Source organism: Acinonyx jubatus, chromosome D4 (genome assembly GCF_027475565.1).
Source record: "Acinonyx jubatus isolate Ajub_Pintada_27869175 chromosome D4, VMU_Ajub_asm_v1.0, whole genome shotgun sequence".
Lineage (NCBI taxonomy): Eukaryota > Metazoa > Chordata > Mammalia > Carnivora > Felidae > Acinonyx > Acinonyx jubatus.
In genome coordinates this window covers 84414873-84433014 of record NC_069391.1, presented here as the reverse complement: position 1 = coordinate 84433014, position 18142 = coordinate 84414873, and the positions used below count along the sequence as shown (strand labels likewise).

Here is an 18142-nt window from a genome sequence, read left to right as displayed (position 1 = left end):
CTCGACTGCTGTGACCTCAGCCAGGCTGCAGGGCTGTGGGTCTTCTGTCCAGGTTTCAGAAAGATTCTCCCTCACCCGTTTTGGTGCTCAGCTGGCAATGTGGCCGAACACAGCTCTGGGAGAACCGGAAGCACCAAACAAGTTAAGAAGCTTTTGGTTTCCAAAGCTTTTGGGGGATTACGGGATTGTGGACCTGCAGTCTATTTTCATCCATGACAGTTAAGTCTCAGGTTCAGCATTAGTCTTGCATAAAGCGAACGGGGTGAGCTTGCAATCATCTATACCCGAGGTGCTGTTAATTCTTGGGCTAAGCTAAGGCCGCCGATGCCTCAAAAAATAACCCTGTAAGTAGAGGCTCTAGACATCTGTATCCCAGCGTCTCTTAGCTCAGAGAGGAGAACAGTTGGAGTAAATGTGTTTTTTGGCAGGTTCCTCAAAGCCATGAGGTTTCATGGGAATGCCTTAGCACCAAAAGGGTGGTTGCACCAGGGAGAAAGGCCATGACCGTGGGGAACCTGGTCACGAACCAGGGGAATCCACCTGTTTCCACCGGGAAGGCTTTCTTTTCAACACAGGAGTTTTGTGTTTAAGGATTTAAAAAGGGGTCTTTCTGTTGCTTTAAGACCTCAAACTGTTGGCCTAGATCTGGGTTTTCTTTTAGCTCTGCTACTTAAGAATGAATATCCCTCCCCTTTTGGGTCACTGGGTAGGAAGTCGCTTGTACGTAGCCACCTATGGACCTAGTCACAGCTGTTTGCATTATCGTGTCATGAACGAAGGCCCAGGAGTGTCTGTCAAAGGCCAGCTGCCTGATTCTGTCACTCGCACACATGGAATCAGACCCTGCAAACTTAGTTCAAGGCACCCTTGTCCCAGGAACCTCGTTTACCTAAAGAGTGAATGCTGCTTCCCAGACAGGTTGGCAATGGACTGGCTCCAAGAAATTCAGAGTTTTAAATGCCTATAGAAGTCGATCTGCTGTTGTCTAACTTTCCCCGCAAAGGTTAACAGGGAAGAACAGTATGGAAGCTTCATTGAACTGTACGGATCTCACAGTAAATACAAACCCTCCAACGTGGGCTACGCATTTCCCAAGAGGGCTCTGGGTGGCCCTGAGTGCAGAGGGGTTTCTGAGTATCGGGCTCAGGTATGAATTTGAACCTGCACCAAGGGGCTCAGGCTGTCACTGTGCTGGGACCAGCAGGGCCAAGCCTTCAGATGTCTCTCTTTCTCTCTCTCTCTCCCTCTCTCTCTCTCTCTCTCTCATCGCTGGAGCACACGGGTGTTATCTACAGGAATTTCTTGAGTCCATTTGTTTTGCTACTTCTGGGGCCACCGAGGGCGTTTATTTTTAGTCCCGCTCACTTTCGCTGCTACTTTAATGCCAATCTTTCTATTTACAGGCTAAAACTCCTCTCAGGACAAGCTAACTTCTGAGTCAGCAAAGCAGTTTTCTCTCTCGGGAGAGGAGGCTAGTTAGTGACAGGAAGTCAGGAAAACAGCCTGAGTGTCAGGCACAAATGTTGTGTCCCTGCCCTCGAGTCAGCCTCTAAAGCACTTGCCATAACCAGCGAAAAACTGTTAAATACGTAGGTTAATCCTTCTCATTCACTGGAACAAGTGAATCTTACAGTCCCACTGACTGTGTTTCCATTGACATTAGATTCAGATAATCTCAGGAACTGTGGGTAAATAATTTTTTAAACACCGTTTGCTAAATGCAGCCCTAAGACTTTTAGTCTTTTAATTCAGGTAGATTCTGAATGGTATACTTTGAACGTTACGATGCCCCATCTATGTATCAGGAAACCTGTCCACAGAAGGGGGGGAGGTACAGCCCTTGGGTGGTATGAGAATTTGAACCCGGGCATTCTGTCTCCAGACACTGAGCATGCCCACAATCTAAAACACCTAACTCAGGACTACTTCCCGCTAGAATATTTCTGTTGATTTTTGGCGACTCAGGTAGTGGAGTCAGTTGAAAGCAATCCAGAATTAGGCAGTCTCACCTGTCCGGATGACGCTATCCTAACACAGTCTTATTGTTGAGGGATGGTGTTCCATCCCTCCCCCATTTTCATTTAAAAAGAAAAAGCTGCTGGAGTATCTTCAGCGAGGTGGGAGGGGGGTTTCTACAAGGACTACAGAGCTTGGTTCGTGTCTAGGGCACATTGGCCAAGTCGCAGCATATTGGGGAGCTACTAGTTTCTGTGGTGGGTGGACGGCTAAGTCAGCACGAGAGTTCCAAATGCACTGGGAGCAGAGCGGGGCCCACGCTTGCATTTCTGAGTTTCCAGACAGAACTGGTGTTGCTGGGCCCTGATCACACTCGGAAATCATTCCCTCAAGGTTAGGAGGCTAAGATTCCACCACAGCAGAAGGGACTATGTCATTTTAGGGATTGGACTGCACATCTCTTGCCCCCATAAGCTGTCCCGCCCATCACTGGATGGACACAGGTGACAAATGCTGGTCTTAAGGCTGACAGTATGGTGGCAACCTGAGGCAGGTCAAACTCAGTCAAGATGCCTTAACAGCCATGCGCCATATATAAGTTCTAAAGTCTCTCTTTTCTTCCCCAGGAGCCCTATTCTTGAGGGGTTCCTTCCCTTGCTCGAAACCAGTGGTCCGGTGGGGAGTCCTGGTTCTTGTCCCCTGATGTTTCGCCATCAGGCCCTGGCCCTGTCCAGGCTCTCATCCCTTACTTGATGTGAATTCCTCTCCAGTTTCTCTGCCTCCGGGTTGCCACAGTCTCCATTCAAATCGACACGGCCTGAAAAGCCAAGGGTGGTATCGCTTCTAGGCTTCTCACCAACTCTAGGGCTGAGCCTTGCTCCCTCCCTACTTCACCCAACTTTTCCCTCTTGGTTCCCACCAGCCACCTGCTGTGAGTACACCCAGGGACCCACCCCCTTCCCCAGGCCTGTGTCTGCACCGTTACACAGTACTCCCATCCACTTATCCACTGGATAAGTGTGCACAGAGGTCTGCCCTTGAATGAGGCCCTCAGGTCCTCTCTTGACCAACCAGGTGAGGTCTGGCTGCTTCACCATGGTCCCCTGTGCCTGTCACACGGGTGTCACGTACTGGGAATACTTGTCCTACCTGCCTGTTTCCATCTCTATATCTTCTAGGCCCGTTAGGAAGGGCCTAGAATTTGTAACTTGGGACCAGGTTCCTGACCTCTAAAGATTCTTTGGGCACTGATGAGTATTCCTGGGTGGAGAGACTCTATGCTATAAAGTCCACTCTTCCCTCTGCCTGTGGGCGTACCGTCACCTCATCTTTGTGCCACTTTATTACCTAAAAACTGTGCGCTTTCCACACTGATCTGCCGGGGGGAGTGTGTCAGTGAGGGTACGTCGGCCTCATTTTCCTGTGAGTAGCAAGCTTCCAAGACCCAGGGAAACGGTAGCAGCAGCTAACTTGGTAAAGTTAGAAATTTGACGTAGGGGACCCGGATTTCACTTTGGACATGTTTTAGTGCTCTTTGGTCACGTTGGTAGCAACCCACTCTTGCTCGAATCTCGTCACTTTTGTAAGATCATCTGCAGAGGTGGAATAGTGTCTGGCTTGGTCAGATTCAGGTCTAAGTGCTTGGGGACGATTGGGAAAACACAGGCCATCACACACGTAGCAGGGGAGAACTCCTGTGACCTTTGGCTGCTATCTGCCTGTTGTATGATTAAGCCCTTAATACGGATCTGCTCACTTCTCTCCAGAACTTGTAGTCCAGGCTGTCTTTGGAGCATTGATTTTCTTTTTAAAAAAATTTTTTTAACGTTTATTTTTATTTTTGAGAGACAGAGAGAGACAGAGCCTGAGTGGGGGAGGGGCAGAGAGAGAGGGAGACACAGAATCCGAAGCAGGCTCCAGGCTCTGAGCTGTCAGCACAGAGCCTGACGCGGGGCTTGAACCTACCAACCGTAAGATCATGACCTGAGCTGAAGTCGGAGGCTTTACTGACTGAGCCACCCAGGTGCCCCTGGGGAATTGATCTTCTGAGCTGACTTCCCCACTAGACCAAATGCCATGAAAGAAAGGACCAAGTGCGTAGTTACTGTGTCCACCCCCCACCCCTACCCCCTGGCCATGCCCGGTGGTGCTCAGTAGATGGATGTCCAGTGGTTATAAGCAGAAGTACAAGGGACGCCAGTGTGACTCTACCACCTACTCAGGGACCCTGCAGATGAGTTAATAAGTCAGGTCTTGGGAAGTCTTTAGAAAAACGAAAGACTAGGGGCTGTCTACAACTCAACAGTATTTGGTGGGAAGAATTAAGTGGTAACACGTGAAGTAATTTGCAAATGTATTTAGGGGGAAGTGTGAGGTTATAACATCTGAACCCACGAAGCAATTTGCAAATGTTGTCTATCAGCAAGGTTTTATCATCTCCTTTGCTGGGCAAGTTGCAAGCCCAGCCCCACCCCCCCCCACCGCCAAAAGCATATACATAAATGGCTATATACATAAAGGCTCCTAGCCAGGAGGGCCAACCCAGAAGACCTGAGTTGGTGGCAAAATCTTCCACTCCAGCCAGTGGTCCCCATCTTCTAGTTTCTGTCCCCAAAGTTACCTTTTAAAAACAAGAGTGTGCATGCCCTTCCCTAACTCTATCCACCCATGGAACATTTTTAAAATACAAAGAAGTCAAAGGCTCTCCAAGCAAACATTAAGCACCCCCCTCCTTTTTTTTTTTTTTTTTTTTTTTTTTTTTGCATAATCTCTGTACTAAGTCTCCCAGCACCCAGCAGGCATCCTTGTGCTTAATTTAGGGCCCCCATATAACCAGCAGGCCTAAGCTTTCCCAGGACACATCGCACAAAGGAAAAAATAGGCTAACTTTAAGGTATCACCTGCCCTCTCAGGGCGTTGCTGCTGCGGGGCTAGTGTATCTAACCAGGTGGCATTAAGCCATGCTTAGAGCTTTTACTGCTGAGTCAACAAAACAGGTTAGCCAAGGGACACCAATTCATATTGAAAAGGGCAGAGTGAAATGATCCAGCAAGATTTCTGCTACAGTGAAGTCTGCAAACTAAAAAGCGATCAGTCCTCCAATTTCCTAGCTAAAAATTCTTCAGCTGGGGAGAGGGGGGAAAAAATGTCCCTGGACCACTTCTGCTCAACAGATACATCTCCTCCGTCACCTCTGCAGAAGGTATTTTTGGGCCCTTTGTCTTGGAAGTGGTCTTCGTGCTGTGCCCTGAGAACTCTCTTGAGATTGACTTAAAGTAGAAGGGAACACACTCGACCATGTTGAGTCTATCAGCTAACCATCTAGAGAGAGGCACACCCTGAATAGGTCTCCTAAGGCAGGTACATGTATCATAAACATCATTACAGACCTTATCACGGCCCTTTGAGGCATTTAATGTCTTCTAGGCTAGTAAGTGAAGGTGGCTTTCCAAAGAATGGTCAGTAGCCACAGTAAACGTAATTATGACTTGACCTACAACAGGTAACCGCCCACCCTTGATCGTTCTTCTTTCTACCAAAAAGGACAGCTTCACTCACCTTCTGTAAGAAATGGAAAACGCTCTAGATCTTTAATCTGAGGTACCCATTTACCTATGCTGTGCTCTGAGTCTTCCCATCTTTGGCTCAAAACGCAAAGCCATGTGCCTGAGAGCTACCTACTCCCTTGACCTTACGGCCATGTTTGAGGAGTTCTTGTGGTCTTATCAGTTTGATACTTGTGGAGTAGAAGGGGCTTGGAGCTACTTTTCATCGCGTCTCGAGCAGTAGGCGGTAGTCAAACTGCTCCCGTGAAATCAAAATGATGATTGTTTGACTTTACGAAAGGCAGAAACACTGCCATCAGGACTTCTTCAAAGCAAGGGGACTGCCGTGCCCTTACTACCTTTGCTTATTGTGGCAAAGTCTCAACAGTTGGCTGCACTTGGCCTTTACGCAGGCATCAGGCATCTGGGGCCGCAGGCTGGAAGAGGAAAGAATCCTAACAACACAGGACAGACATTACAGCGAAATGTCACATGGAGTAGCAACAGGCCGCTGCCCGGAAGGGGGGTGCTCCAGCCTGAGGAAGCTGTCACTTGCCTGGTGATCCTCCTTAAGGAGTCCAGACTCACGAGTTCATTCCTCGGCCTGAGGCTCGTGATCGCTGTGACACCTTCCCGCGGTGCTACAGGCTGGCTCAAGTTTATTTGCTCCTTGCCCTCCAGGTCTCCTCTTACTGCCGGCTTCCCCAACCGACTCCCGAAGTTAGAGAAGTTTCTGCCTACTCATTTTCCTGGTTGCTGGCCACATCTGAATACCCCTCATAACACCTTGGTTCTTCCAGACTCTGGCTTGAAAATGTGGTACCCCACAGCCTAATCCTGAGCACCTGGGCTGGAGGAACACGTGCTAAAACTCCCAGGTGTCTGCCATCAGGCATACTACACTACTGAACTTCAACCTCTCTTGTTGGCCTAAGTTCCAGGCCAGGATATCCGGGCGCAGCTGCCCCTCCCCCATCCTAGAATATTTTATATGGCTACCGTGAGCGTGTATGGATGTGGGGAGGGTTTGGGAAGAAGGGATGTAGAGAAAACGGCCAAAAGCCGGCCCATATGGCCTGGGACTTTGAACTTCAGACAGGAGCCAGTCTGGGTTGGCTTGGGATCCATTCCTCCTTCGGCCAATCCCAGATTCTATCCACGTGAAAAATGACGTGCCTCTCTTCCTTGGAAGAATTTAAGTCTTGCACGGGCTCCTACTTTTCACTAGTCATGGCACCGCACGTGTTTCACACGTGGACGTAGGGGAGCCAAGGGGACCCTCACCTGCCTCTTCCAAGGTGAACATAGAGCTTCAGCTAACCCATCTCAGCAGTTCAAGTGCATCCCCAGCTTCCTGTAGGATAAAGTTAACCCCACATGGAAAGCTATCACATGTTAAATTAAAAGACTAGGAACAGAACATGCACCAAAAATGAGTCTGTCTCCCACCTCCTGGCCGGTTAGCAATAGTTTCTGGCATACCTCCGTCTTTTGAGATGTTACGGAAAGTATAATGCACCGCACTATTGTGAGAAATCGTTGAATAAGTTGGGATTGCTCATCCATTAACGATTCATGTTCCAGTCTGCAAATTCTTGTAGGCAGGACTTTTCCAGCCTCTTAACGTGTGTGGCACATTAGAGGCTATCTCCAGGACTCGCCTTTTTCAAGGGGAAAGCATTTCAGCGAACAGTCCTGGGGAGCCTGTCGGGTCTTGTACATTCCCTTAAAGATAATACTCCTCTGGCTGCTGTACGCGGAGACATGTGACCAACCCAAACGTGCTCGGGCGGCCAGCCAATCGCGGAGGGCAGAAAAGCCCGTCCCTGCTTCACATGCTCGCTGGGGACAGCTGGACCAAAGGGCAGGGGGGCGGTCGGAGGCTTGAAGCCCCCACGTACTGCCCTGCCCGAAAGAGGCTGCTTGACCGCACACTGTAAAGTTGGCTCACTTTAGGAGACACGTGACTGCAGGCAGGCCGGCCTCCTAGGCCACCGGGCTGCAGGAGCTAGGGACTCTGAAATGGGTACTCGGGACGGGGGCACCTTCCTGTCCCACTGCCGTAGAACTGGCCAGCAAGCCCCGTGCTGTCCTGTCAAGATCACTCCGGGGACCCACCAGGCTTCCCACGGAATCCTTAGAAGGGCTTGCTGTCGCCTGCCCCGCAAAGTTGTGCGGCTCCAAGCGGAGCGTGGCTGAGCACAGGGCTCCCGGGCCCAGTGCGGCAGACCCTGGGGACTCCACGGCCGTCACCACCGCCACTCGCGCTACTCCCTTTGATCTATTGTTTGGAATGAAGGCTAATTACACAGTCACCAGATTAGGGCTCAATTTCTCTCGAGGAAATCTCACCGGGAACCAAAAGTAGCAAACTAACCTGATTAAGTCTTCGTTCCGCTCCCCTCCCCCGTTCAGCTGTACGCGAGACCCGAGAGGTTTACAAACACTTCGCGAAGGGGAGTGAGCAGGGGAGGAACACCCAGTGGGGAGTCCTATTTGAACCCGTACTCCAGAGCGACCACCGGGCGCCGGGGGAGTCGCAGTCCGGGTGAGCAGGCTGTGCACTTGTAGTGGCTCCCCGGGAGCCCGCCCGCTGCCGCCCATTGAACGTGCGCCCGCTCCCCGCCACCGCCAGGGTCTCGCTGCCAGGACCTGCACCTGGCGCCCCGCGTCCCCGCACACGCCCACCTGCGTCCATCGCCCAGTCACCCCCCCCCCCACCACCACCTCAAGTCCCAGGAGCGCGCCCCCGGTTCCCGAGCGCGTCTCGGCCCGACCCGGCCCTCTGCCTCCTTCCTAACACTCCGCCTGGCAGACAGAACCATTGTTCAGTGGCTCAGAAGCCCACATTCCCCAGCCCCGACCAAGCAGGGTGAAAAACGAGGCAAAGCAGTGGCTCTGGGGGAGACAGTGTTAGGGAATGAAGAGTTCAGGCCAGGCTTTAGGATACCCCAAATCCCGCTGTCCGCCCGCCCTCCCCCCCCACCCAGCCCGGCTCCCCGTAGCCGCGGCGATGACAGTCGGCTCAGAGGCGCCACCAGGGTTGGGAGGGAAAAAAGGCGAGCTGAGCGGAGAGGCGCCTCCTAGGAGGGGGGTGGGCAAAAGGAGACCCGGGCCTCGCCCCCCCCACCCCCCACTGGCGCCCAGGCTGGGTCCGGGCAGCCAGCGGAGGGGCGCGTCCTCACTCACCCGCTGCGGTGGCGCGGCTCTCCCGGGGCGCCCAGCACAGCGCGAGCAGCAGCCAGAGCGCCCAGCGCGCGGACGTGCCCATGGTGCCCGCCTGGATGGTGCCGCCGCTCGCTCCGCACAACAAGTTACCAGCCCTTCGCGAAGGAGGAAGGAGGTGGGGGCGGGGAGGGGGGAGGAGGAGGGGAAGGAGTTAGCAAGGGGGAAAGGGAGCGGGGAAGAAGAGGGCACCCCCCCTCCCCTACAACTTGCACAATCTCCTCCCCACCAGCCACCCACCCACCCACCCACCTCCCCGGGCTGCAGCACCAGTGCAAGCCGAGCCGGCGGGCAGAAGATAATGCAGGCGCTGCAGAGGAGGGGAGGGTACAGGAGGGGAGGGGAAGGAGGGGGTGGGGTGGGGAGCCGAGAGCAGAGGAGCAAGGCAGAGGAGAGCGGAGCCGGCCGCGGAGCACCCACACTGGCGGCTGCCTCCGGAGCGCGGGGTGAGCTGCGAGGAGGGGGCAGGAGGGGGAGTGGTCAGCGAGGGGTGAGGGGGGTGTGAGGGGGTGGGGAGCGGCGGCTCCAGCCCTCCTTTCCCCTAGACGCGCCGCTTTTATAAGCTCCGGGCAGCCAGGTGCCTGCGCAGGGGGTGTGCGAGTCTGAGTGCGAGCGTGTGCGTGCGTGAGTGGCCGTGGCCGCGGCCGCCACCGGGACTGCTCCTGGGGCCCGGCGGCTCCGCGCGTCCGCCCGGGGCTCACGGGGGCCCGGGGCGGCCGCTGGTTGGCTCGCGCGCCGCCCTCGCCTCCAATCCCCGGTGCCTGCCCTAATTTCCTGATCCAGGGAACCTGCCGCCGCAGCAGCTGCACGCTCCCTGCGGTCGTTACTGTACCCTCCCGGCGGCCGGCGGCAGTAGTTAGCGCTGATGCAACTGCTGCTGCTGTTGCCATCGCCTTCCCGCTAACGGGGCTGGCCGCCCGGGGGGACTTGAGGCTTCCAAGGGCAACACGCATCTCTCTCTCTCTCTCTCCCCCTCCCCCCTCTCCTGCTCCCCAGAGAGGCTGGTACTCTAAGGCTGGTAGGTAGCGTCTTCCTTGGGCCTCCTGTCTCCACCCGAAAGTGATGGAGCCCGCGGGGGGCGGGGGGGGGGGGTCTCAACTGCACGCCGAGGTGCCATTTTCGCCAAAAGTGAAATGTGCCTTTAAGCGAGAGCGTGTGTGCGCGCGCGAGGGTGCGTGCGTTTGTGGTTTGTTCTCGGTAATGGAACGGGACTGAAATAACCCAGCCTGGGCGGACGGAATTTGCTAGCGCAGCTCTGCCTTCGCTCATCCACGATTATAGTTAATTGATAATTGCACAGAACGGTAGTTTGAGGGCCTGTAATTAAAAGCTTAACCTTTTCTTGTTTGGGGGAAGGGGGGAACCTGGGTTGGCGGTTCCTGATACAGTTTGTAACATTCAATTACGAGGCTTAGGGAAAGAGAAAAAGGAAGTCAAGGCCAGGATTCCTTTTAAGGACTGATTCTTGTTTGGTGCCCGGCGGTACCTGAGCTTACGATTTGTTGTTTGGGGTGCTTCCTCTTTCTCGCACACTTTCCCCTGGTTGAGGTGCGGGGTCTGCGGTGGTCTTTTAAGCACTTCATGAGAGTTGCAGGGCGTACCAAGCTATTTGGCTTTTAAGTTTTTATATGGGATGACCCCACATTCACAGGTTTCGAGGGGATCTCATTCTAGCACGAGTCTCTTGGTGATCTGGTGGGCACTGCTTAGCTATATTCTCTTTGCCCCAGTGCTTCTGGGCATTTGTCAAGGCTGGCCACCAGATGGGACGTTCGTTAGGAACTTCCTGTCTCCAGGAGATGGACAGAGGGGAAAACCTCAGGTCAGGACACACTTTGCCGGGGCCAGAGGATGTCAGGGTGGTGACTGATCAGCCTTCAAGGGTTCCATCCGGTGTGTTGGCGGAGTGTGGCACTGTAGGGCTTTTTGCATGCTGTCTTGCCCAGCCTCTGCTTGCGCATTCGGCACGAACTGCAGCAGCCATACACATGGGGCATGTGAAACGGAATCCAAATTTGTTGTAGGCCGTTCAGCAGTGCAAACGCATGCAAGGGTTGTTCCCCTCGTCGGCATGAAGGTGTATACAGCCTTCGGGGCACATCGTCTCCGGTATCCTCAGGGTTCTGAGAGACCGTCTGAGAGTGAGCTGTGTCACTTTCCAGAGGAAGAGATGAGTGGAAGCGATATGGAAAAAGCGCCACGTTAATAAATAGTCATGGGGCTTGTTTCTAATAGTTTGCTCGGAGATCATTGCCTGGGTACCACGACCTAAACACGGGTATGACGGAGTAGGCTCACGGCTGACACACACGTATTATGATGTCTGCCTCTCTAAGGGGTATAAATAAACCGCCGGTGAATTTAGCTGAGGCTCTGGGCTCCATCGTGGCGCTTTATTGTTGCTTCGAAAGGAAGCGTAACTCTTGGCTCTACCTCTGATTGGCTGTGCAGTGTAGGAAAATCACGGTGCCTCCCTGTGCCTGCCTTCTGCCCTGTAAACTGAAAACAAACCAGTCCACGTAAAGTCAGAGTGCTCTCTGGTCTCAGGGACCAGCTTGCTGCAAAGCATTGATGGTTAGAAGAAAACAGCTATAAGAAGAAAGGAGTTTGACGAAGAGAGAAAAGGGCTGGATAACCAAGATGATGTTTATCACAAGTGGAGACTGGTGTGGTTGAACTAGCTGGTCTCAGAAGGGTTAACACTGCTAGCTCCAGGAGCCTTTGGGGAAATGCAGAGGCAGCCATTCACTCCCACAGTCCATCACATTCATTTTTGTTGTTGTTGAGACAACACACATCGGGCATCCTTGGCTCGTGGTCCCTGTGTTATGCGGTTGGCATATGGAGATGCCTCCCCAAGGAACTCAAGGTCTGCTGGGGAAGGCAGAGAAGCAGCAGCTCCGGCATCCTCGGCACAGCCCAAGGAATGCTCCAGGTGCTATAAGATGACAGGGGAAGAGTAGCTAATCTGGCTGGGGAACGAGCGTGTCCAACAAGGCTTTCCAGAGCAGGTGTCTTGGGGCTGAGTAGACGCATCATGTTTATTCCACGTTTATTCCAGTTCTTAGGACTGCTGGGCACGTGCTGGGATCCCACCTTCCGGCTCCCCTGTTGGTTGGGCGGGACTGAAAGACGAATTTTGGCCAATTATTTGTGAGAAGTCACAGGGCGCCACTTGGGGACTGGAGCATTTCATGGCTTGCAGTGAGACCCCATCTTTTGTCTGCCGTCTGATGACCAGAAATGCTCAAGATAGGACTGCTTCGTGAACCCGATCTGTGGATGACTATGTGAGTAATTCTCTGCTGTCTATATGGGTCTGGCAGTGGTCACGTAGAGTAGAGGTCAGCAAATGGCCAGCGGCCTGCTTTTGGAGGGCTTAGGGATCTAAGAACAGTTTCTACATTTTTAAAAAAGGATTATAGCAAAAACAACCACCCCCAAACAACAAACGGACAAAACAAAGAAGAAAAATATGTAACAGAAACCCTATGTTGCTAGCAAAGCCTGAAATATTTGCCACCTGGGTCTCGGGAGAAGCATTAACTAGCATTAACCCTGGCTGACTCACTGGGAGAGTGGAGAAGGAAGGTGGGGTTGAGCAAGTTAAGAAAAAGGCAAAAGAGAATCAGGTGTTCAAGGCCATGCCAGGGATGCAGGATGTTTCAAGGGTGGGTTTCAAGTGGGCCACTGGGGTGAAAGAAGGCCGCGGAGGAAAGGTCAGGACTGGATTCCGTGGAGACCTGTGCATCATGGTGACTTAGCTCTCCATCCTGAAGGCCGTGGCGAGGTGATGGCCTTTTTTTTCTTTTTAACTTTAAATAACTATTTAAAATAATTTTACTTTAATTTAGTAAGTCATATAATTCACTAAGGAGTAATTATAAAATACACAGGAAAAAAGTATTTTAAACCTTACTCTGAGTATTGAGAGAGATTAACATATTCCATCTCTTAACTTTTAAAAATATATTTAACTTTATGCTCAGGGCACAAATTGTATCGACATTCCTATCATCAGTACAGTTATGGCTCTCTTTATTTGCTAATTTACTTCTGTAAATATAAAAAAAATATCCACGGGCCCACTGCTGCTCCCGAGTAACAGAATATTGACAGTAACACCTATCTATGGAGGTCATTCCCTGTGAACACATCTAGTCCACTGTTATTTTGAGTTTTGATTGGAGCCCTGATATCAAGTGCAGTCTAGAACGTTCACACTGGCAGTGGTATGAAGAATGACATATTTGGGAAGCAGGTAAGATGAGAAGAAGAACACTTAGGGGCCTTGGTAGTGAGGGGAATGTGTACGCAAGAGGAAGAAACTATTTTTGTGCTCAGTCGTGTTCATATAATTTCTTTGTGAGATTTTTCTTTTTATTTTTTCTTTAAAAAAATTTTTTTTAATGTTTATTTGTTTTTGAGAGAGACAGAGACAGAATGCGAGTGGGTTGGGACAGAGAGAGGGAGACACAGAATCTGAAACAGGCTCCAGGCTCTGAGCTGTCAGCACAGAGCCCGACGCGGGGCTCGAACTCACAAGCTGTGAGATCATGACCTGAGATGAAATCGGACACTCAACCGACTGAGCCACCCACATGCCCCAAGATTTTTCTTTTTTAAAAAAATTTTTTTAATGTTTATTTTTGAGAGAGAGAGAGAGAGAGAGAGCGAGCGAGCACGGGGGAGGGGCAGAGAGAGAGGGAGACACAGAATCCCAAGCAGGCTCCAGGCTCTGAGCTTTCAGCACAGAACCAAGACGTGGGGCTCGAACCCACGAACTGAGAGATCACAACCTGAGCCAAAGTTGGGCGCTTCCCTGACTGAGCCACCCAGGCGCCCCTGTGAGATTTTTCTCCTCAGTCCTTTGCTTGTATCTCTTAGAATGGAGTTTTCCAAAAACACGTAATTCATGAGGCTCCCTAGCAATGGCGGCTGAAAGCGCAGGTTCCCAGATCCTCCCTTGGAGATCCTGACTCAGTGGATCCCAAGAGGGCCCAAGAGGGCCGTGTGTGTTATCTCAGTCCAGTTGATTCTTAGGATGGACTGTGTTAAGAAACTTTGTTAGAGAACGTCTCCTTCGCTGCAATTTGAACAGCCAGGCAGCTTCACTGTTCTCAGATATGCGTACACGTCTTTGGCCAATGTCTCCAGGGCCGGCAGGGTGGGGCCCCAGAAAATGCAAGTGCGAACGTGGGACATTTCCTTTTCTTTAAGCCCTGTGCACTAGCAAATAGGGGCAGCAGAAGGCATCCTCGAACCGATAGTTTGAAGCACTAATTGCTGCGTTTTCTCCCCCGTAGCTGTGCCATAGGGAGAAGTGACCTAAACTTTCTCCCTTCAAAGGATTTTGTAACTTCTGGGGCCTCCGCCAGATCCTCTTCTGATCGAGTGACAGGCCAGTGATGTGCATGGGATTCACCCCACTCCAGGCTCTGTGAGCGGGGCCTAGTGGTCTAAACCCGTGGGCATGAACCCCAGCTTCTGTCAGAAATGACCCGGAGGTCTTATGGAAACATGGATTGCTGGGCCCCACCCCGGACTTGCTGTTACAGCAGGTCTGGGATGGGGCCTGAAGATTTGTATTTGCAGCAAGTTCCCAGGTCATGCTGATGCCACTGGTCAGGGAACACACTTTGAGAACCAGTGTTCTAAACCCCTCAACATAACTTACCCCCCCTCAGCCCCTGTGATTGATTCAAGGGCCTCAACCTGTCAGCCCATGGCCTTCTGGCCACACTGCTGGGATGCTTCAGCCCTAAGCATTTAACTCAGGCCTGTCTCCTTGCAGCGAAATACAAGACTTTTCTTGGCTAGAAAGGCACCCTCTTTAGAGCAACGTGGTGCATGGACGTTTGGCCGGAACATGTACAGACATTGTGCCACCGTGAAGGAAGCCGGTTTGAAGGCCAGCCTGACTCACGGAGAAGAGGAGGCTGAGAAAATCAGAGAGACAGCCCGCAAACTTGACCCCCAGCCTGAGGCCAGTCTCCTGCAAGTTGTGATTTTTGTAGGACTTCCCACTTACCTGAGCCCGTGAATTCCCTTTGTTTGCATTAGGCCTTTTGGATTGAGTTTTCACTTGGTAAGAAGTAACTGACTGACAGAGGTGCCCTCTTTTTAAAAATTTTTTAATGCTTATTTTTGTGAGAGAGACACAGTGTGAGTGGGGGAGGGGCAGAGAGGGAGACCCAGACTCCGAGGCAGGCTCCAGGCTCTGAGCTGTCAGCACAGAGCCCGACACGTGGCTTGCACCCACAAACTGTGAGATCTGAGCCGAAGTCAGACGCTTAACTGACTGAGCTGCCCCGGTGCCCCTCGAGGTGCCCTCTTAAGGGATGTCGTGGGCATCCTGTAAAGCACTGGGCAAAACTCCATCCAGTGAGGGTAACTTGCTCATCCTGGAGGGAATTCAGAGGGTAGCGTACTAGGAAAGACTCTGCTAAAAGCTACCTTCTTGTGCATCATGGTCAAGTCAGCTCCCCACCCCTCCCTCAACCCAAATCAAATGCTCAATGCCCCTACTGAGGATTACCTTGTCGCAAAACCTCGTTAGAAATCCCAAGGCCGAATGCTGTTTTGCGAGCTGCTTTTGAACAATTTCAGAAAGTGAAAATGTAGCCAAACTTGGTAAAGAGTTTACAGCCAGAATAAAACTCCAAATAGGTTGAGGATGAGGTTAGACCGGTGGCTCTCAACTGCCAGTCATCTTGTCCCCACGTCCCCTGCTCCCCCCACCTTTCCTCCACCCCCCAGAACATTTGGCAGTGTCTGGAGTTTTAGTTTTCATGCCTCCGGGACAGGTACTGATGACATACAGTGGATAGAGCCCAGGCTGCTGGTCGACAAACAGCCTACAAGGCACAGAACAGGCCCCCACAACAAAGAATGATCTGTCTGGTCCAAAATGTCAGTGGTGCCACGGTTGAGACATCCTGAGCTACCCAGAGAAGTCAGATGATTCTGTAATGTGCAGTATGTAATGAGTAGGGTCAGGGGACATTATTTGGAAATTGGATGGCTTGGTAGAAAGACGTTCTCTCTCTGAACAAAGAAAGCACGATTGGGGGTTTGTTCGGTAGAAAAACAGATGTGAATGCAGCACCAGAGGGCCGTAGGGGGATTTACCGACCTGGGAAAAGTAAAGTGAACCACACGAAGTTTATGTTTCAAATTGAAGTAGACTAATATAGGACATCCACAGCCTGGTTGCATTGTGACACAGCTGTCCTGTATTTTCAGGGTTCGGGGTTTTGTTTTGCCTGTTTTTCAATCAAGGAACGAAGCGCTGGACCAGTTTTAAGTTTATTTTCCAGAAACTCTTGATATTTAATTCCTAAGATTCTGGCCTCGAATTTGATTGGTCTCCTATGTCGTAACCGCAGTTTATAGGAGGTTTTGGGACGTAGTGCTATAGCATTTAAAACACACGAGGGGCGCCTGGGTGGCTCAGTTGGTTAAGCGTCTGACTTCGGCTCAGGTCATGATCTCATGGTTTGTGGGTTCAAGCCCTGCGTCGGGCCCTGTGCTGACAGCTCAGAGCCTGGAGCCTGCTTTGGATTCTGTGTCTCCCTCTCTCTCTGTTCCTCCCCCGCTAGCACTCTGTCTCTCTCTCTCTCAAAAATAAAGATTAAAAAAAATAATAAAACACACATACACAGGGAGTTTCTAAGGAAATGGGGACTTTGTGGCTGCTATGGAGCCAGCTAAGCCTAAATGTTCGTTAGGGCATAAGAATTTTAATCTGCAAGTTAGGAGTAATGCAGCAAGGTCTTTAAGTATCTACCATTTCGTCACGATAATTCAATTTTTAAGCTTTTAGGAGTTTTGTGAAAGTGGATAGTTGAAGTATCTAATCTTCTTTCTTTTTTTTTTTTTTTTAAGTTTTTAAATGTTTATTTTTGAAAGAGAGCGAGAGAGAGCCAGAGCACGAGTGGTGGATGGGGCAGAGAGAGAGGGAGACACAGAATCCAAAGTAGGCTCCAGGCTCCGAGCTGTCAGCACAGAGCCCGACACGGGGCTCAAACTCACCAACAAAAAGCAAGATCATGACCTGAGCCGAAGTTGAACGCTTACCTGACTGAGCCACCCAGGTGCCCCTAGCTACTATGTTTTTTAAGTTGCATGTATTTGTTTTGAGAGACAGCATGAGCGGGGGAGGAGCAGAGAGAGAGAGGAAGACAGAATCCCAAGCAGGCTCTAAACTGCCAGCGTGGAGTCTGATGCGGGGCTCCAAACCACGAACCGTGAGATGGTGGCCTGAGCCGAAACCGAGAGTCAGGAGCTTAACCCCGAGCCACCCAGGCACCCTGAGCTACTATTACTGATAATGACATTTCTTGTCAGCAGCAGCCTCCCCTCTGTAAAAGACACGGAAGCGATTGCAGGTGTGGGCCCTGGGGTGGGAAAAAGTGGGTGCAGTGGTCCTGCCCTCTTGCCTGCACATTCAGATCCCCTGGAGAGCTGGTCAGAATATCGACACTGAAGTTCTACCCTAGGCCAGTTGGGAAATGAAGTTTGGAAGTGGAGCTCGGGTGTGAGCTTCCTAGGCGACTGGCATTCTACGTGTGGATGCCTTGGTGTCGAGCCTGAAGCTGTAGGCTGGCCCAGGGCAGCGTAGAAGCAAGGCGGGGTAGTTGCTGGAACAGGCTTCATCCTCAGGGAGACGGGGAAGTCGTGGCGGCCTGCTGCAGAAGGATCAAAGGCAAGTCCAGTGTTCCAGAATGTTCTCCCAGCCTTCCCTGTGCATCCTGCTCCCGGCCCTGACATCTCTCAGGCAGCTAGATGTGTCATCTGTAACAGAGCCAAGGACCACGGGAGGTCAGAAGCTCTGCAGAGCCAGACGGTCAGGCACCCAGCTGGCGTCTACCTATCAGTGACGGATTACATATCACCGGTCTCAGGCCTGTATGAGTCAGTCTACCAACATGGATCTGCTGTGGGGCCAGCCACTTGCCAGGTGACAGGAGGGCAGTGGCCAGATAGCGATGTGGCTGCTGTTGGGGGTGAGTTGTTACTGTTGTGTTTGCTTTTTCTGCAGGAGCCAAAATTCAGGCTTGTTCAGTGGTAATTGACAGTCCTTTCTTCTAAGGAAGTTTCTCTCGGATTCGCTGCCAATAGGAAGTGTGTTATTCTTCAGAGCACTGTAGCATTCATTTATCGAGTGCCCACTCAATTATGAGGCATGACAGAGTTTGCCATCTAAGAGAGGAAAGGCCACTTAATGATTCCTGGAGTCAGAAGTCGGGAATAAATGGATAGACAGATCAAAGACTTAAGGGGATTCCATTGTAATTGGAGGAGTACTTTTAGCAGGAGCTGAGCCCTCCCCTGAAATCTTTAAAGGAGCCCTGGAATAAATTGTGTGGGAGAGAAAGTATGGTTTTGAACATAAACGAATAATGATTTCAGCA

At 51.5% G+C, this 18142-nt stretch overlaps 1 protein-coding gene and 1 long non-coding RNA gene across 8 annotated transcripts in view; one reads left to right on the top strand and one right to left on the bottom strand.

The window, feature by feature from the left end:
• VLDLR (very low density lipoprotein receptor) overlaps positions 1-9631 on the bottom strand; it is a 30933-nt gene extending 21302 nt beyond the window's left edge. For both annotated transcript variants that reach the window (XM_027041112.2, XM_027041113.2), the window contains exons 1-2: positions 8979-9631; positions 8691-8824 (exon numbers count right to left, since the gene is read on the bottom strand). In XM_027041112.2, coding sequence (XP_026896913.2) covers positions 8691-8824; positions 8979-9616 — 772 coding nt within the window. In that variant the 5' untranslated portion in view covers positions 9617-9631. The remainder of the gene's footprint in view (positions 1-8690; positions 8825-8978) is intronic.
• LOC106968182 (uncharacterized) overlaps positions 9073-18142 on the top strand; it is an 81592-nt gene continuing 72522 nt past the window's right edge. For 3 of the 6 annotated variants that reach the window (XR_008291295.1, XR_008291303.1, XR_008291297.1), the window contains exon 1: positions 9688-12016. This is a non-coding gene — a long non-coding RNA (uncharacterized LOC106968182). Of the gene's footprint in view, positions 9173-9687; positions 12017-18142 lie in introns of those variants that run through there. The other 3 variants (XR_008291298.1, XR_008291300.1, XR_008291301.1) reach the window with 3 other exon arrangements.